The 20,741-nt window shown below is 47.6% G+C and overlaps 1 protein-coding gene across 1 annotated transcript in view; it reads left to right on the top strand.

Annotated features, from left to right (window-relative positions):
• Positions 1 to 12,082: 12,082 nt before the first annotated feature.
• Positions 12,083 to 20,741, top strand: part of LOC136456153 (DENN domain and WD repeat-containing protein SCD1-like) — a 46,822-nt gene continuing 38,163 nt past the window's right edge. Inside the window, exons 1-10 of the mRNA XM_066455934.1 lie at positions 12,083 to 12,446; positions 13,036 to 13,129; positions 13,284 to 13,485; positions 13,571 to 13,712; positions 13,841 to 13,941; positions 14,216 to 14,279; positions 14,453 to 14,566; positions 15,246 to 15,466; positions 15,923 to 15,977; positions 16,064 to 16,153. Coding sequence (XP_066312031.1) covers positions 12,264 to 12,446; positions 13,036 to 13,129; positions 13,284 to 13,485; positions 13,571 to 13,712; positions 13,841 to 13,941; positions 14,216 to 14,279; positions 14,453 to 14,566; positions 15,246 to 15,466; positions 15,923 to 15,977; positions 16,064 to 16,153 — 1,266 coding nt within the window. The 5' untranslated portion in view covers positions 12,083 to 12,263. The remainder of the gene's footprint in view (positions 12,447 to 13,035; positions 13,130 to 13,283; positions 13,486 to 13,570; positions 13,713 to 13,840; positions 13,942 to 14,215; positions 14,280 to 14,452; positions 14,567 to 15,245; positions 15,467 to 15,922; positions 15,978 to 16,063; positions 16,154 to 20,741) is intronic.

Raw genomic sequence — 20,741 nt, 5'->3', positions numbered from 1 at the left:
CGTCTATATTGATGACATAGTGGTCAAAATGGCTCAAGCTTATGACCTGATCGCAAACTTGGCCGCAACGTTCGCGAACCTCCAAAGCTTCAACATCAAATTAAATCCTAAAAATGTGTTTTCGGGGTTCCAAAGGGGAAGCTGCTTGGATACATCATGTTCGAATGTGGTATTGAGACCAACCCCAAAAAAATCACAACCATCTCCAACATAGGCCCTATACGCAATGTCAAGGGCTTACAAAGGCTCACCGGCTGTTTGGCCACCCTAAGCCAGTTCATCTCCCGACTAGGCGAGCAAGGGATGCCTCTCTAGTCTCTACAAGCTTCTAAAAAGACATACGCGTTTATCTGGACTGAGGAAGCACAACAGGCTTTGGAGAACCTCAAGGCATCATGGACGTTGGCCCCAATCCTCGTCGCTCCTAAACGGAGAGAACCCCTCCTCCTCTATGTCGTGGCAAGCAACCACGTGGTGAGCGCCACCCTAGTTGTCGAAAGGGAGGAGCTAGGACACCACCTTAAGGTCCAATGACCCATATACTTCATCAGTGAGGTTTCACTAATGCCAAGGTACGGTACCTCTAGGTGTAGAAACTTCTATATGCTGTGCTAATGGCGACCCGAAAGCTCCTACACTACTTCACCGAGCACAAAGTCATGGTCGTCATTTCATTCCCGCTAGGAGACATCGTCCGCAACCGTGATGCCTTAGGATGGATCTTCAAGTGGGCACTCAAACTAATGGGCCATGACATCAGGTATATCCCCCATACCGCTATTAAGTCTTAGGCTCTCACGGACTTTGTCGCTGAATGGACGGAGGTCTAGCTCCCAACCCCAGACATCACCCATGAGTACTAGACGATGTACTTCAATGGGTCAGTGATGGCGTCTGGCTCTAGGGCTAGAGTGGTTCTGATCTCCTCGGATGGGAGCAGGCTCCGCTATGTGATCTAGCTCCACTTTTTTGCCTCAAACAATGCCACGGAATACGAGGCCCTCATCAACGGAATACGCATCGCCATTGAGCTCGACGCTACGTGGCTATACGTCTATGACAACTTAGAGTTGGTCATCGACCAAGTCATGAAGGACTCCTCTTGCAAAAGCCCCCTTATGGTAGCATACTTCTAGGAGGCGCGCAAGCTCGCAAACAAATTCCAGGGGATCAAACTACATCATGTCCCCCAAAAGGACAATGATGCCGCCGTTTTTCTTACAAAATTAGCTGTCAGGCGGGTTCTATCTCTAGATGGGGTTTTCATCAATGAACTTCATGAGCCATCTACCTGCATCCTAAAAGGTCTAATCTAGAGACACCCCAATGCCAACCTAGCACTTGGGGCTCCAACCTCGGTGCCTCCATGATGATGTTGCCCGCCGATGTCGCCGTGGTAGCACTCGATCAAGCCAACTAGCGAGCACCGCTACTCGCCTACCTCCTCGAGGAGGTTCTCCCACCTAAAAGGACTAAAGCACAATGGATCGCTCGATGTGCCAAGATGTTCATCACATTCGGTAATGAACTTTACAACCAAAGTCCGTCGGGAGTACTCATGAAGTGTGTCCCTACCAACCAAGGGAAATAGCTCCTCCTCAAGGTCCATGCCGGAATCTATGGACATCACGTAGCCCCATGGTCGTTGGTCAGAAAAGCCTTTTGCCAAGGTTTTTACTAGCCCACTACGCTACGAGATGTAGAGAAGGTCGTGCGCAGGTGTGAGGGATGTTAGTTCTATGCTCGGTAAACTCATTTGTCGACACAGAAGCTCCAAACCATCCCCACCACCTGGCCATTCATAGTCTAGGGCCTTGACATGGTAGGACCCCTCAAAAAGGGCCCAGGCGGCTTCACTCACCTACTTGTAGTAGTGGACAAATTCACCAAGTGGATAGAGGCAAAGCCCATCACCAACATTCGTTCAGAAGAGGCGGCCAAGTTCTTCCTTGACATCATCTACTGTTTTAGTGTTCCTAACTATATCATCACTGACCACAGAACTAACTTCACCAGAAAGAAGTTCCTAGACTTCTGTGATGGATACAACATCATGATCAACTGGGTCTCGGTCAGACATCCATGTACCAACGGTCAGGTCGAGCGGGCCAATGACATGATCCTCCAAGGACTCAAGCCACGCATCTTCGACCGACTCAATAAGTACACCGGGTGATGGGTTGCAGAGGTCCCAACAATCCTCTAGAGCCTGAGAATGACCCCAAACTGATCCACAGGGTTGACACCCTTCTTCCTGGCCTACGGAGCTAAAGCAGTGTTGCCCTTCGACCTTGATCATGATGCCCCAAGAGTGAAGGCCTTCGACCAAGACCGAGCCACGGAGGCTCAGCAGGACATGGTTGACCTGCTCGAGGAGGCTCACGAGATGACCGTCATCCGCTTGGCTCGCTACTAACAAACTCTCCTCAGGTACCATGAAAGAAGAATCAGAGGGCGGATCCTTGAGGTTAATGACCTCATGCTTCGAAGAACCCAATCAACTAAGGAGAAACATAAACTCTCTCCACCATGGAAGGACCCTATATAGTGACCGAGGTGATCTGACTAGGTGCCTACTGACTAAAGGACGATAAGGGTAATGTTCTCATCAACAATTGGAACATCAAATAGTTATGTCGTTTCTTTCTCTAAAAATTCGGTCTTACCGCTTTCTTTCATTCAACGTTTGCTCCTACAAGCACCCCAGCCCGAACACTCTTGGCCTGGGTCACTTAGGGGCTCCACGAGGGTGCGATACCACCTCTCTTTTTTACTATCGTATAGTAAATAGTTTTTGCTCGAATGAAAGGGTAGTTCCTTCCTTTAATTACCCTACGTAACTTTGCCATAAACTCCCGACTGATCACACCCCGCCATGACCTACGGTTACGAGCAGCTGAGCCTCATGGGCCATGCTTGGGTTCTTAAGGTTGTAGCCTATGGGTCAAATGGGCAGGTGCGAAAAAGAAAGGATAAAAACATAGCTATGCTAGGGTAAAAACAAAGAACAGATGGGACAAGCTTCCCCTTACGAAGTGATTCTGTCACAAAACAAAATTGATGTATTCATGAATACAAACTGTTCACACGGGGGCTCCTCCACAAACTTAACTTTTACATATACTAACTACTTCTACTCTAAATTCTATTATGGCTGCCCAGAGGCATTGGCTAATGGCACGGTCGATGAGGATAAGGGCTGCTCACTTGCCGATGGGACAATGTTTGGCTCGGTCAGAGGCGGGACGATGCTCATTTCTAACCCAGTCTCCACCCTATCTATAGGCTGGATGATGTCCTCCTAGTGCATGCCTTTAGCCACACTTGCACGGCGAGCCTCCATCACCCACTGCGTGGAGACTTGGCCAGCAACCATCTATGCGTGTGGCACCAAGCTCTCCCCGAGTTCGTGGATGGCATCCATGCTCTAGCCGTCGGCATACCCTCTATAGATGGTGGTGAAGTCCAGGTCCGAGTGGTGCGTCGCCATTGAGGTTAGCACCCTCAATGTCCCATAGAACATCTTGTTGGAGATGAGCACCCGAACCTTGTTTGGGACCTCCGCTAGCTGGATGGCGGGCATAATGGTGCTCGGCGTCGACCCGAACACCTCAGAGACAACAACCTAGGCGACATTGCAGATTTGGTCAAGCTCTCCCTTGAGAGCATGTTGCTCTTCAATGGACTTGGCTAGCGCCTCCATGCTCTGACCGATCGCTACCTTGGCTGTCTCCAGCTCTAGTTCCAGACAACCAACTTTTCTGCCTAGTTCTAGAAAAAGGATGGCAAGCTCAGAAGTGAAGGAAAGGAAAAATCAAGGCATCAGCCAAAGGTGGAATAGGTACATATCAAGGTGGGTGTTCTCGAGGATGGAGAGTCCTTCCTCCTGCCGAGTCACCTTCTCGAGCAGCCAAGCGTGACTCCTCCGCCCTAAGCACCTGCCCCTAGAGCGCGAGCACTTCTTGATCAGCCTCTGACTGGGCCTTCCACTCTGACTCCAGAGCCTCCAGGGACTTATAGAGTGACGCCTTGGTCTCCTCTAGGTGGACCTTCGCTACATCAAGTTCTTGCTCGATAGCAGTCACCCGTTCTATCGCCCATGCCCCTGTCGCCTCAATTGACCGGTCTTGGGACTCACGGTGGGTGAATTCTAGCTAGCGCTCAAGCTCGTCGACTCACCACAACATCGCGGCCTCCTACTCCATCCGACAGTGTTCCTCTCGAAGGAAACGAGACTTATAGATTGATGTCGCCTCCAACTCCTGTAAAGCGAGAAGCAGGCATGTTCAAACAAGCAATGAAAGACCAAAGAGTTGAGGACAAACACTAAAAACATAGAAGGCTTACCTCAGTGACGTGCGGCAGGTTGACTAAGACCGCCTGATGGACGAGCTCAACCCGCTCTAAGGCCTCCTTAAGCTTCGCCTTGGTTTGGGCGAGATCGGACTCCATTGATAGTCCTCTCTCCTCTAGGAAGTGCCAGAGCGCCACCTCCTCCCCATCATGCAGGATGAACCGAGCCTTCCTCGGGTCACCGGGGTAGGGCCACACCAGCTCGCGGGTCAACCCAACCCGCTGGAAGATCCAGCCACCACAACATCATGCGACAACCGGACCACCACCAGCTCCAGCGATGGTGGGATGGTCAGTGGCTCCACCCTAGCACCTGCCTCGCCGAAGTAGGGGATCTCCACTACCTTGACTCCATGGCCCACTAGTGGATGTTCTGCCTCTGGCCTGGCCATGTCACCTCTAAAAGGTCCTAATGGCTAGAGGGGGGTGAATACCCTATTAAAAATTTCTACAACAACACTTAACAAACTGGATAGACAATTATGAGGCGAAGCAAGTGTTGCGCTAGCCTACTAAAAAGCAAGCCACCTACCACTATTCTAGTTTATATAGTTTCTATCCACACGATAGCTATGACACTACACTAAGTTAGTGCGCTCTCAAAAGGTAACTAAAGAGCCACACTAACCAAACTAACATGCTCTCACAACTAGCTACACTAAATAGCTTGACAACTAGTTTGCGGTAAAATAAAGAGAGTGAGCAATTTGTTTATACCGCCATGTCGAAGAAGGAGCCAATCAATCACAAGAATGAATACCAATAAAGACCAATCACCTCGGAATCAAATGATGAACATAATGATTTTTTACCAAGGTTCACTTGCTTGCCGGCAAGCTACTCCTCATTGTGGCGATTCACTCACTTGGAGGTTTAATCGCTAATTGGCATCACACGCCAAATCCTCAATAGGGTGCCGCACAACCAACACAAGATGAAGATCACACAAGCCACGAGCAATCCACTAGAGTACCTTTTGGCTCTCCACCGGGGAAAGGTCAAGAACCCCTCATATCACCACGATCGGAGCCGGAGATAATCACCAACCTTCGCTCAACGATCCTCACTACTCCAAGTCGTCTAGGTGGCAGCAACCACCAAGAGTAACAAGTGAATCCCGCAGTGAAACACGAACACCAAGTGCCTCTAGATGCAAACACTCAAGCAATGCACTTGAATTCTCTCCCAATCTCACAAAGATGATGAATCAATGATGGAGATGAGTGGGAGGGCTTTGGCTAAGCTTACAAGGTTGCTATGTCAATGAAAATGGTCAAGAGAGTGAGCTTGAGCTGACCATGGGGCTTAAATAGAAGCCCCCATGAAATAGAGCCGTTGTACCCCTTCACTGGGCACAACACGGGGTGACCGGATGCTCTGGTCATATTGATCGGACACTGGACCTCAACGTCCGGTCACGTGATGTGTGCCACATGTCCCCTCTCTTCAAATATTGATCGCCCGATTTCAACGGTCAAGTGACGACCGGACGCAGCAGCTCAAAGTGATCGGATACTAAACCCCAGTGTCCGATCGTTTCCAGGAAGCATCTAGAGATGACTTTTCACGACAGGACGCGTCTAGTCATGCTCGATCGGACTCACCCAACGTCCGGTCACTTGGCGTTTCCCCTATGCATGACCATGTCAATGTGACCGGACATAGCCAGCCAGCGTCCGGTCGACGACCGACGCTGCGCTTCTTCTGCTGCTACTGACTGGACATGCCGGTCCTTCAGAGACTAGCTTCCGGTCACTTATAGTGACCACGTTCACCTGAGTTTAGGGCACCGGTGGTACCGTCAGACTATCCGCACTCTACGGGCGGATACTCCGCCGATGAAGTTCCTAACCCTTGCTCAAATGTGCCAACCACCAAGTGTATCACCTTGTGCACATGTGTTAGCATATTTTCACAAACATTTTTCAAGGGTGTTAGCACTCCACTAGATCCTAAATACATATGTAATTAGTTAGAGCATCTAGTGACACTTTGATAACCGCATTTCGATATGAGTTTTACCCCTCTTAATAGTACGGCTATCGAACCTAAATATGATCACACTCTCTAAGTGTCTTGATCACCACAATAAAATAGCTCCTACCATTTATACCTTTGCCTTGAGCCTTTTGTTTTTTTCTTTCTTCTTTTTAAGTCCAAGCACTAGATCATCACCATGGCATCATCATCATCATGTCATGATCTTTATTCGCTTCACCACTTGGAATGTGCTACCTATCTCATGATCACTTGATAAACTAGGTTAGCACTTAGGGTTTTATCAATTTACTAAAACCAAACTAGAGCTTTTAATCTCCCCCTTTTTGGTAATTGATGACAACCCTTTCACAAAGATATGAGTTGAAATTCAATTGAATCCATGTTGCTTGCCCAAGCATTTTTACCATTTGTAAAAGGTTATGGACAAGTTTCATGAACCCCAAATGGTAGCAATTACTCCCCCTATATATGTGCTAAGAGTTTGGATTGTAGTTTGCACATATACTTAGATAGGAAATATAGGAGACAATGACTACCAAATAATGCTAAGGTATAAAAGATGGACCTTTGAAGCGTGATACCAATTGGAGTGCACCATTATACCATCCTTAGCACCATGGTTAGCTCGATATCACTTGGAAATACTTGGAAATGAAATCACTAGATAAACTTATGCATGCTAGATTTCCATTTCATCATTCAAACCTATAACTAGCATACACCACACAAGCATGGATATTGAAATTTAAAACTTATGCCATGCAAGCAAACATATGAAATGCACATTCAAATGTACCATACAAGTTCATGAGTTTGCCCCCCTACTTGTGTGCTCAAAATTTTAATTGATCCCTTTCCTTTGTCATATCTCTCTCCTTATGTCAAGTTTTCCCACTTTGTTATCTTTCATTATATTAGTACACTAATATCTTTGTTTTTCTCCCCATGTACTAATATCACTAATATCTTTATTTTTCTCTTATATTAGTACACTAATATCTTTGTTTTTCTCCCCTTTTGTCATCAATGACCACAAAGGCTTAAAGTATAGATAGGTTAGGATTATCGATGTCAATCAATAGGGTGAGGATCATTTTTCCAAATTTGGTCCAATCTAGATCATTTGCTAAAGATATTTAACTCGGTTTGATCCAAAGACAAGCTTCTTCACACCTCTAAATAAGGGTTATCTTATACCATGTTGAGTTAAACACTTATAGCTCATTTTCTAGATTAAACACTAGGTTTACAAGCCCATAAACATGTCATATACTACTACTAGTTCAAAATAAGCATAGAAGCAATAGTGGTATCATATAATCATCAAATTCATTTGATTTTCATGAATGAGCCTATTAAATGTGAAAGATGTCTAGATACACTAAACATGTCCTTAGCAAGGATATATGTCATACCAATCAACTTTTACCTTGGATTGCTCGAAGGAGAGGCATGTCATATAAGTGGGGGTTGCATCAACACATATTTGAGAAAATTCAATATGTTCCACTCATTCCTTAGCTTGTAAAACCTTTTCTCATCCAATGGCTTGGTGAATATATCAGCAAGTTGATCTTCGATGCCTACACTCTCAATACAAATATCCTCTTTTTGTTGGTGATCTCTTATGAAATGGTGGCGGACATCTATGTGTTTTGTTTTTGCATGTTGAACCGGATTATTGGTTAACTTGATTGCACTCTCACTGTCACATAGCAATGGCACTTTCTTAAACTTGATTCCAAAGTCACTCAAAGTGGTCTTCATCCAAAGTATTTATGCACAACAACTATCGACGGATATGTATTCGGCTTCAGCGGTTGATAATGTAACACTATTTTTCTTTTTTGATGACCACGAAACAAGTGATTTCCCCAACAATTGATATGTGCCCGATGTGCTCTTTCTTTCAACCTTACATCCCGCATAATTCGAGTTGGAGTAACTAACTAACTCAAACTTTCCTCCTTTGGGATACCACAAACTAATATTTTGTGTATGTTTCAAGTACCTTAATATTCTCTTTGTAGCCTTCAAATGGCTTTCTCTTAGTGAGGCTTGAAATCTTGCACACATACATACACTAAACATGACATCCGACCTTGATACGGTCACATAGAGTAGGCTTCTAATCATAGACCAATACAACTTTTGATCCACCATATTTCTACTTGCATCACTATCTAAGTTGCCATTTGTTTCCATTAGTGAAGATCTGCTGGAAGAAGTCCACGTGCGGCTCCATCTCGAGGAAGGCCTCGCAGACGATCATGAAACCAGCAGCGTGCAGCACCCCAGTCGGATTGAGGTGCTGCAACTCTAGGTCCCACTCATTGAGGAGCCCGCGCAAGAACCAATGCGTAGGATATCCTAGCCCACGCTCGTGGAAGGCGAGGAAGGAGACAACCTCGTCAGCCCGAGGTCACAGAACGGCTTCCCCTAGCGCAGGAGCCCTCCAATGCGCCATCTCCTTCGATGGGAGCAGCCCCTTCTCGGTGAAGGTGGCTAGTACTGCCTCGTCCATGTTGGATGGCCTCCAGTTCCACATTGCACTCCAGATTCATGAACGGATCTATGAGTTCTCCTCTCTCTCGCTTTACCCTCTTTCTCCTAGGAGCTATCGTGGCACATGAACGCGTTTAGTGAGAAGGAAGAAGGAGAGGCAGCAGTTGGAGAATAGGTGAAGTAATGGGATGAAAACCCTCTCTATTCCCCTATTTAAGGAGAGGTAGCAGTTGGAGAAAGGCGAAGGATTGGGGCGAAAAAACCTCTCCCTTCCCCTATTTTAATGCGGATAGGCATGCGGTGGGACACGTCTTGACAGATGGGACGTGCCCTACTGAATGAAACGATGCCTGGTTAAATGAGACGTGGCCTAGGCATAGCCCACCACTACTGCATGCTAGGCAAATGGCCCCCCGCCTTCCTATGCAGGGCTTGGAAGGGCCCACCGATGGGATCTTTGTTGAGGAAAGACCATCGGGCTACCTGAGTCGATCAGATAGCCCAGGCGATGGTCGAGAGATAGGTAAGCAGCAGTGGAATGCCCTATGTGGGCTATGCCGACTCCATCACGAATGATGGACACAGATCCCATTCGGACATGTCCAATAAGAGCTCCTCAAACCCGCCACTCGAGTCATCAAGGTATCTTTACCAAACCTTCTTACTTTATTTTCTGAGGCATGGTCATTCATTCATCCTTTCTCATACACGCATTCACACATTCATTCATACGATCATTCATTCATCCCATACATCCAAAGCATTGTATATGTAGTTAATGCATCACAATGCTTCGTGTTGCCTCACGAAGCGGTAGTTGCCTCATTCAACATGAGCAATGACCGACCGAGGTTCGAAGGCCGGCCCGTGAAGGGCTCGAGGCCGCCTCGCGTCAAACAGAGCCAGGGGAGAAAATGTAGATGAGCCCGAGCGGCCCTCGCCTGATCTGCCCAAAAGTAGATAGGGCCATCTCAACCTTCTCATTCTATCCTAATCTTGAGCCATGCCCAGAGAATCCCCAACAAGGGGTGACCAGCGGACCACCTGAGTCGGTCTCCAGAATGACCTGGGTATCTGCCGAGACGCGGGTTAAGGAGTAGTGGAATGCCACATGAGGGCTATGCCGACCCTGTTATGAATGACGGACCCGGATTCCACTCGAACATGCCCATTAGTGAGCTCATCAAGCGCATCACTCGAGCCATCGAGGCAAGCGACGTTAGCTCAGCCCCTCTAGTTGCAGAAACCACGGTCAGGGTAACGCACAGAACTAGACCAACCCCTACCGAACCTAACGAGGCTTAGGGGCTCAGGTCACTCGACGCTGACTCGAGAAATCAACCGACCGCACAGGTCGTGGGCGGGACAAACAAGGGCGAACACCTCTAACAGGAGAAACACAGGAGTCTACGGCCCCAGGAAAAAGTACCAAGATACTCAGCCTCCGATCGACTCACCAGTCGGATGTAGGCTCAGGGGCTACACCCGCCGGGTGCGCTCGCGCGCACCCGCTAGCAAGTCAAAAAAATCTCCTAGACGATTCTACCCAAATCACCCAGGGGCTACACCCACCGGGTGCGCTCGCGTGCACCCGCTGGCAAAATAAAAAAAATCCCTCAGACAATTCTACCTGAATTGCCCAGGGGCTCGGGGGCTCCTGTCGGGTTCATAAACCCGATGTCCCTAATGGACCCGCTTCTCAGTAAAAGCTCGACCTAGCAGATGATATTACAAACGACGTACAACTCCTAGGCCGGTCTAGATACCTAACGATAGGCTGAAAGATCGATCCAGTCTTTGACCGAAAGGCCTGGCTAAGGAGGGGACGGTGCTCGTTTCCGACTCCGACCCATTTCTCCGACCGAAAGGCCTGACCAAGGAGGGGACGACGCTCGCTTCCGACTACGACCCGCTTCTTCGACCGAGAATACACCGAACCTCTGCTTACGGCTCTTCTCCGACTGGCGCGATCAGAGCCAACTAGGAACGACCGACCGGGAACATCCACTCGGTGAGGACCCAATAAATCAGGTGAAACAGATAAGACAAGACGCTCAAGTCAACCACTATACCGAGGACCGTACCCTACACACCTGTAGGACAATACTGTCAGGCCATGTCAAAAAGGTGCTTTGCAACCTTCCAGACATGTCAGAACACGAATAGTATCGTGGACGCTGACATTTGTCCTACAGTATGGTAGGCGCTAATATTTGCCATATCAGAAAAACACGATGGAGCCTACCACATGCATCTGGGCATCAACAGTATTGTGGGCGCCGACAAACCGTCTTGTACCTGACGGCGTGGGCAACAAGACTAGGTAACACACACTCTCTCTTTCTCTCACTCTCTCTCTTGTAAGACCATCCCCTTCACCTATAAAAGGGGATGCGCTCTCTCCTAAAACGGACGATAGACGATCAATTCCGACTCTCTGTTAGCTTTAGGCATTTTGAGCACTAGAACAGCTTCACTGCTCTAGAACTCTAAAGCTACACAGAGCGTACGTTCCAATAATTAGCGCACGTAGGAGCTCCCATCACTCTCGGCCCTTGAGTCTAGAGTCCGACCGGACCTCTATCATTCCTCATCTTATTCCCACTCGTTTATAACCCCACAGCAAACTTCGAGCATCTGGGCTCGGGAATAAAGTCACCGACTGACTCAAACTAGACGTAGGCCACGTTACCTGAACCAGTATAAACCCTGTATCATTGTGTGCTAAGCCACATTCGATCATAACGTACGACAAAACTATAAATATTTACGTGTTGGTCACTTTTCGCACCGACAACTTCTATCTACTTCCTCCGTTCTAAAATATTTGATGTTTTAGATTTGAAAACATGAGAATTTAGGATGAGTGAAACGTGTGGTGCATAGAAAGCAAGAATGAGATAGAGAGAAATATAGATAAAGATGTATGGAGAAAAGAAAAAATGTATATTGAAAAGTGAGAATATCAAGTATTTTAAGACAAAATTTGAATCCTATAAAATTATTTATTTTGGAAGGGAGTGAATATGAAATTTGAGTATTCCTCTCCTCAGGCCCTTTTTTTTATAACCGTTATAAAAGTTAACAAATACCTTCCGTCATCATCGTCATTTTACTAAAAATAAAAAAGGTGAAAAAGTAAACAAGAAGAGAGGAAAACGAACGAATTGCCTCTGAATCCTTAACGGGTCAAAAGAACAGACCGACCCGCCGGGCCTCGTCCCCTTCGTCCTCCTGCACTGCAAGTCTGCAACCAGCATCTGGCTTCCTATTCCGCTTGACCGCCTCCCTCCTCCTCCCGCTTGCGCGCGGAGTGAGCCGGAACCAAAGGGAGAAGCAGGCGCCAACCGTTGCACCGAGGATACCTCCCTGGGGGCCGGTGATCTCCGGTTCCGGCGGCGGAGATGGGATCGTCGTCGCGGATCTTCGAGTACTTCGTGGTGTGCGGGCTGGGCCCGGAGATCCGGTCCCTGGATGGCATCAAGGGTTTCCATGGTGTTGAGGAGATGTACATGTCGGCCTTCCTCGACCAGTTCCCGCCGTCCAACCACGCTCTGTACCCTCCGCCGCCGCCGCAGCTCCCCACCGTGAGTCCGCAGATCCCGCCTCTCCTCCCTTCCCCTCGCCCCGTTAATTTGATCGAGCGTTGATCTGCTTTCGGTGATTTCCGGTCGAATTCCCGGCAGAGTAATGGACCGAATTGGCGATCACCCAAACACGTGCATTCAGCCTCGGCATTTGGTTAGGGGTGGCTTGTTGCTCATTTCGATAAAAAGAACACTGATTGTAAGGAGTGAATCATGCCGCTCTTCTTATGCAGATGGCTTATTGCTAGTATCGTGTGTTTATGTGGCTGCCTCACTAGCATAGTGGTGGAGCCAGAAAATTATGGAAGGTGGCAGGCGATGAAATTGTCTAGCCTGCTGCAGAACATGCTTTCTCTGCACCTGCTTGCTGAACTCACTAGCCTGCTGCTCCCCTGTGCCTGCGTGTTGGCCCTCCTGGAGGGCTCGTTCTGCACTGCTGATGCGTGCTTGCTCGATTGTTGACTGGTTGTGAATCTGTTTTAACTTAAATGATATCTAATCTCTCTTTAAATTGAGAAACTGCTCTTTTTTTTCCTCTGGATTTATGAGTCTGATCCTATGTACTAACATTGACTGGTCACAAATGCAGTGTGTTTTGCCAGCGGGAGTACGAATATATTCTTCAGGGCTGGACACAGATGATGTCTCAACTCATCCACATAGTTATCCTATAGTTTTAACAGGTACATGTCATAGCCATTCATATTTACAGGTCTGGTTGGAAAATAATAATATTTTGTATAAATTTTGTAGTATACTGTCCAAGCCTTATGGTCAAAATTGCTATTGCTTGCTGTATACACGTCACCTTTTTAACTATGTTGTCATTTCTTGTAGAGGGAGATGGCTCAAAAATTTATGTCAGTTGTATTTCATTTCGGGATCCTATTTGTGAAGATATAATTGAAGCTTACCAAATTCCGGTGAACTCCTTTGCTGATAAATGCATCTGCGTTGTGTCCCATTCTCCTACTTTCCAAGTCCTGCGTGATGCCCTTGAGGAAATATTTGTTCTTTGTTTTTCTCCTGCAGGGTGTAGGTAAATTTAGTATTCATGTACTTTGTATGTGCTTGTTTCAAGTTTCAACTACCTCAGAATCTAATTTTGTGTTATCGGATTTCAGCAAGCCTTTGTGGGACATAATATCTCATATGGTGTCACATGTGACATTACCCACACCAGGAAAGAATCGTGTCTTATTTGCCATTGAGAATTGTCTTCTTTCTGCGGAAGCTCCTCCAAAAGAATGGCTTCCCCACGCTGATGTATGTTTCCTGTTTCCGTTTGTTCTTATGCTATTCAGCCTCGTTTCCAGTATAATTCCTATGTTAAATTGAATACATTCATTTTATTCACATCAGACTGGTTATATCAAGCTTTTCTGTGCCTGCAGATATCGTTCCAGCCATTGGTGCAGTGTCTGGATGTTGATAAACTGATACTGCTCTTTACTGCTGTCCTGCTTGAAAGAAGGATATTGCTTCGATCAAATAAGTATTTGATCATTCTGTCCCCACTTCCCACTTAGCAACTTTGATCATTTTGCTCTCTCCTATCAGTTTATCCTTATCTAGCCTACTCCAATTTACTTGGGACTAAAGTGCCTTGCTGTATCTCACCCCTATCTCTGCGTGTCATAGCCACATAAGTGAAGGAACTGTATCATTGCATGTGTTACCTAGACATGAAAGAGTTCTTGACACATTCGCCACCATTAATGATGAAATTATTATGCGTTTGATAGACTTCTCTTTGATTGATAATGCAGGTATACTCTATTGACTCTAGTTTCAGAAGCCATTTGCCATTTAATATACCCAATTAGGTGGCAGGTAGGTTTCACTCAAATATGTGGTTTCATAAACTTTTTCATTGGACTTGAAAAGTACCTTGTAAAGCAATTGCTGTGATTGAGGAATTCATTCATGTCTGTATCCATAGTTCGTGCTGATATTATGTTCCTAATCATGGAGTGAATTCATATAGCTTATTCTGTTTGCTGCAGCATGTCTATATTCCAATAATATTCTCTAGTGGGGTTGATTACATTGATGCCCCGACACCCTACATGATGGGACTTCATTCTGGTGTTGACACATCTGCGGTGACAATGGATGGTGTAAGTTGTAAAATTAAGACGAGGTTTTCCATCTGCTAAACTTTTGGTCTTGCTCTTTCTCTTGTAGTGTTATATCAGTTCTCATTTATTTGGTATGAAACGGGATTTTCTTTCTTATTTTTTTTCTTATTAAAAGGTAGTTTTGGTTCCCTTGATATTCACAGCCGATGTTTAAATGAGACATCTTCATTCTATTTGATTTGCAACATAAAAGTCGGAGGTGTGTGCAATGCATGTTAAGAATCTTCCAAAGTGATAACGCTTGCTTGAACTTCCAACATATTTGATTTTTGCAGAGTTTGTAAGTATACTAATATTTAGAGCTTGAGGGCACTAGGTTTTCTTCCAGATGTGTTAATAATTTCCATTATGATAATATGACTACTTCTAATCAAGGATGATTTTGTATCAACTCAAAGTAACTTTAGTTAGTTAAGTACCTTTTCAAAGTACTCTTAAGAGAAGTTTTGTTTTGGTTATGTGCATGCATGCTTCAAATAAAAGATTCTTTTGTTGCTTTATATTTAGCTGTTTTCTAACCATGGTGTAATTGTCTTTTTCTTTTTTTGGTTTGGCAACCAATACATGCATTAATCTATCACACTTGACACATTCTCAATTATATCAAATTAATCATTAATGCATTTCACCATTGTTATGATAAGGTATATGACTACAGGTAGTGGTGGTAGATCTTGAATACAACCGGATAACAACGTCAGAAGAAATTCCTCCAATACCAGAAACTGAACATAGCTTCCTTCGTGGTGAGATATTAAAATTACTACAACCCAACGTCATGGGAATTGATTTCATGAAAATCAATCTTGCCAATATGGGTGACCGTTCTTTAAGGGCTGGCACAAAATCATGGAGTCAGGAACATGATTTCCAACTTAGGTAATTCTGTTCTCCTGTCCTATGCTTACCATGCTCTGCTTAATACCACCTTAGATATGAATAGGGATGAGTAAGTTTCTAGTACATTTAGTTCCTGCACCATCATATGCACATGTGCTAGATATTTGGATGATTTTTGCCATTTTCTGTGTCACATGATACCAGAGTCAGTGGGTATAAACTATTTTGTCATAAGCAATGTAGAAACTACTGGAAACTGGAAAGAATAATGTTCATCCGTAGTCAGATAGGGACCTTAGAATTCTTTGTGATGTTACTCCCAATGCTTCACAATATTTGTCCATTCTCTTGGGAATCATTATTTTTAAGTCTTGGAGTTTAGTTTTTGTATTATTTCCACTCTCTGCCATTTGATGTCGTGAAAGAAGTTAAATTGTTTCAGCATAACATTCAGTAGGAGCACGTTTTATTAGTTGATATTCTGTTTGTATGCAGGCTGATATTTTTGAGATTCTTTGCACAGATCCTGAGTGGTTACCGTAACTTCATTGTAAGCCATCATGTCTAATAACTTCTGAAGCAGCTATTTATAATGTTCGTTGTGGTAACTTAGGAGTACCTTTCCCCCCTTGTCAGGATACTACTTCAACGACTGGTTTCAATTCTCAAGCTTTTCTTAAAAAGCGTTCTCGAGCAACTAATCAGCCTGTCGAGTCCATGTCAATGGTATGCTTCCAACTTGTGCTTACTCATTTTTATTTTCTTTTTCATGCTGTCATAATTGTTAGTGTACAATTGAGATGTCCGAGGAAAGAATTTAATGGTGAACCTAGGAAAGTTCGTTTTGTTTCCTCAACTGCTGTTGTAATTTTCTTTATATGGTATTTTGTATGTTTGTTTTTTATGTGATGGGGGGAAAGCTTTTTTTAATTACTATCTTATAGGGTTTCAAGAAGAGACCTAACTGCATGTTTCTAAAGCGCAACTACCTTGGTTATTATAAACTACATTATACAATCTTTAGATTCTATGTTCATTGGTCACTAATACCAAAGTGGGGTGGTTTAGGAGACAAAAGTATATGAGCAAGAGACAAATTTGGGGCTTGTTTGGCAGGGTTCTGAACGAGCTCCACAATAGAGCTATGTGGATCCCTGCCAAACAGGTGAGCTCTAAGACGTTTGTAGAGTGGCAAATCACTAGAGCACCCCTAACAGTAGTACAAAAATGTAGAGAGGTGAAAACCTAGCTCGTTACGTACAGTTGCGATTGAAAACCGGAGTGCCCATACACGCACTACGTAACTACAAGGAATTGCCATTAGGGGTAACCCCCTCGGTCTCGTTCGCCCCCTCTCTCCCCTGACTTGTTCGTTCCCATCGCCTCTCGCTCCCACATGCTCTCGCTCCGCCCCTAAACCCTAGGGCATTGGCACTAAACCCCACCACCGGAAGAACCTGTAGATGGTGAAATCGCTCCAGACCGATGCCTCCTAACCACTGCCCCCTCCTCGATGATGCCGCTCCTCTGTGCTTGGGCACCGTCGTGCCAGGCAACCATCACAAAGCAATAACCGGAGGGAAGATGATGTCTCCTAGCCGTTGCTGCAAGGACAGCTTGCCACCGAGCCGTTGCAGGGAGGATTCATGGCCGAGCAACTCACATCGACCAGGTCGCCCACAGAGTTGAGATCCATATCCATGGCTGTTATGTGATTTGGTAATTTCAGATATTGTATTTGGGGTTCTTGGTTAGGATTGTATTGACTGTGGATTGTGTATGTGAGTTTAGTTCAAACTAGAAAATGATATGATGCAAGTGGATTATTTGTACTGTTGTCTACAATTTCATTGTGCTTGGTAGCCATCTTACTGTGCAATTTCACAAGTAACCATTCTTTCTTGCCCTGGATCAATGGGTCCATGTTTGAAATTTTTGCCAAAAAGGAGTCCACAACAAGGTGCAATCAATGGGTCTTAATCACATTTGATCAATAGGTCTGAATTCTGTGTTGGATGATTTTGATTAGCACTTCAACTACTAGAGCATCTCTATTAGAGATATGTATATAGTCTAACACATGTATATCATGTAACTTGTCCTCCAAGTTGTACTTTGACTACATATGTGAAAGCCACCTCCCTAATGGGTGTGAGGTGTTCCCATAATTCTCCACATGGTATCAAGAGGTCGGGCCCCTTCCGACTCCTTCCTCTACCATAACTTCTCTCCCGCACCACCGAATCCATGGCCGTGGGGCCACTCACCTCGTGACGCCTTTGTGTGCGACTTCCTCTGTCCGCGGGTCCTTCTCCCTGTGCATGATCCCCTCTAGCACGCTTGCACGCGCGCTCCTCCCGATCGTGGCTCCTCTTTGCCCGATCGGTCATGGATGATTCCTGCCTGCGTCCACAGTTGGCTTCTCGGATCTATTGCCGCCGACGTCTAGGACCTTGCCATGGCGCAAGATCAATCGGCGCGCCAGCTCTGGGTCGCCGTCGAGGGCCCCTTTTTGGCCAACAAGGAGCCCCGCGCCATCTTCCTACATGAGGAATTCTCCTCTATGAAGCAGGGACCTCTCCATTAACGACTACAGCCAGCACATGAAGACCGCAGCCGATGCCCCGCGCGATGTCGGCCATGCTATCTCTTCGTTGCAACTGGTCCTCAACTTCCTCCGCGGCCTCAACCCGCGCTTCTCAAGCTTGGCGGACAAGACACCATGCCGCTTCCCGACTTCAGGGTGGTCAGCGGAACTCCTCCAACCGCCGCAACAACAAGAAGGGCGGTGGCAGGGGGTAGGCGCGATCACCAGCAGCAGCAACAGCCGTGGTTTCAGCGGCAGCAGCAGCCGGCTGTTAGTCGCTGAATTCTCACTCTTGGTAGTAGGAGAATTCTTACTCTCATCGAGAGAGGATGACACTAGGAGTTGGGGCAATTTTGTTAGTCGCTGAATTCTCACTCTTGGTAGTAGGAGAATTCTTACTCTCATCGAGAGAGGATGACACTAGGAGTTGGGACAATTTTATTGTCTATTTCTCACACAAGCTCACACAAATGCCATGCCAACCTGAGGGGTTGGGGTTACATATTTATAGGCTGCTAGCCAGCCAAGCATATGCCAAGATGCTAGTCTAAGATGCTAGTCTAAGATGTTAATATGCTGTCCTAGCTAAGATGCTGTCCTCTAGTCTAAGATGCTGTCCTCTAAGATGCTGTCCTCTAGTCTAAGATGCTGTCCTAAAAACAGAAAAACAGCCACAAGGACCATGACCATGTGAGCATCATAGCCCCACAAAGACCAGCCACACATGAGACTTATCCATCATTCTCCCCCTAAGTCTTGTGCGTCGTCTTGTGGGAGAGTTGAACCATCCTGGTCCTGGAGCAGAGCTCAAGGAACTTGATCCTCCCAAGGGGCTTGGTGAGCAGGTCCGCAAGCTGGTCCTTGGTGTTGATGTAGCTCGCCTTGATGCTCCCTTCCTCCAAACAGCCTCGGATGAAGTGGTACCTCACCCGGATGTGCTTGCTGCGTTCGTGGAACACGGGGTTCTTTGCCAGGGCCAGAGCGGACTTGCTGTCCACCCTGAGCTCCACCGCTCTAGTGTCTCTGCCGAGGAGATCACCAAGCAGTCGAGCGAGCCAGAGCGCCTGAGTCGAAGCGGTGGAGGCCGCTATGTACTCGGCCTCGCAGCTGGACAGGGCCACCACCTGCTGCTTGACCGACTGCCAGCTAACGAGGCACTTGCCGAGAAAGAAGAGGATCCCGCTCGTGCTCTTGCTGGTGTCGATGTCGCCGGCGTGGTCGCTGTCGCTGTACCCGACGAAGTGTGCCGCCCCAGGGCACCTTGGGTAGTAGAGGCCGTGGTCGAGAGTCCCCGCAACGTAGCGGATGATCCTCTTCACAGCCTGCTGGTGCTCCGTCGTCGGTCGCTGCATGAACCGACTAACGTAGCCGACGGAGAATGCCAAGTTCGGCCGTGTGTGGGCGAGGTAGCGAAGGCTCCCCACAAGACGCCGGTACTGCGTAGCGTCCACCTCCTCCGTCGTGCTGTCGCGGCTCAGCTTCAGCCTCTCCTCCATCGGAGTGAGAGCTGGGTTGCAGTCGGTGAGCCCAGCTAGCTCAACGACGCGCTTGGCGTAGGCGGTCTGTCGAAGCGTGATCCCAGAGTCATCCTGGTGTACCTTGATTCCTAGGTAGAAGAAGAGAGGCCCCAGGTCACTCATCTGGAAGGTGGCCTTCATCTCTTCCTTGAATGCCGCCACCTCCGCATCCTTGGTGCCGGTGATCACCAAGTCGTCGACGTAGACACCCACCAGCAGGGCATTACCTCCATTGCCCCGTCGGTAGATGGCCGCCTCGTGCGGGCTTTGCTCGAAACCCATTCCCTTTAGCGTGGAATCCAGCTTGGCATTCCACGCCCTCGGTGCCCGCCGCAAGCCATAGAGGGCCTTGCGCAGGCGGAGCACCTTGCCCTCCTTGCCGGGGATCGCAAATCCCGGCGGCTGGTGCATGTAGACCTCCTCCTTCAAGTCGCCGTTAAGGAACGCCGACTTGACGTCCATGTGATGAACATGCCAGCCCTCCTGGGCAGCTAGCGCAAGGAGGAGTCGCACGGACTCCATCCGTGCCACGGGAGCAAAGGCGTCGTCGAAGTCGACCCCCTCCTGCTGCACGAAACCTCGTGCCACCAAGCGAGCCTTGTGCTTGACGATGGCGCCGGCTTCATCCCTCTTCAACTTGTACACCCACTTAAGGGTGATCGCGCGGTGACCACGAGGAAGGTCAGCAAGCTCCCAGGTGCGGTTCTTCTCAACCGCATCCATCTCCAACTGCATCGCGGCGCGCCATGCCGCGTGTCTCTCGGCCTCTGCAAACGACCGAGGCTCGCCGTCGTCACACGCAAGGTGCAACTGCGCCTCCAGGTCGTGAGGCACCGGTCCCGGCACCGGCTGGTCGCCGAGAAGGTTCTCCACCGTACGGTACCGCAACGGCTCGCCGTCGTGGTACGCGTCGACGCGCTCCTCGTCGTGAGAGAGCGGAGTAGCGAGCTCAACCGGGCCGTGCTCGACACGAGCTGGTGGTGGAGTAGACGTGCCCGGAGTGGTGCCTGTCGGTGCTGGAGTGCGTGGTGTTGCCGGCTGTGGTGGAGCCGGCGAAGAGCTCATCGCAGCCGAGGTCCTGGCTGGAGAGCGTGGTGCTGTCGGAGTAGCAGGTGCCGGGGTCGGTGGAGGCTCGGAGACTGGGGTAGACGCGCTCGCCGAAGAAGAACTGCCTACTCCCCCAGCTCCCTCGAAGTGGACGTACTCGACA

The sequence above is a fragment of the Miscanthus floridulus genome, chromosome 6, assembly GCF_019320115.1.
Source record: "Miscanthus floridulus cultivar M001 chromosome 6, ASM1932011v1, whole genome shotgun sequence".
Taxonomy (NCBI): domain Eukaryota; kingdom Viridiplantae; phylum Streptophyta; class Magnoliopsida; order Poales; family Poaceae; genus Miscanthus; species Miscanthus floridulus.
The sequence above is the reverse complement of the archived record's forward strand: the minus strand, read 5'-3'. Positions and strand labels throughout refer to the sequence as shown.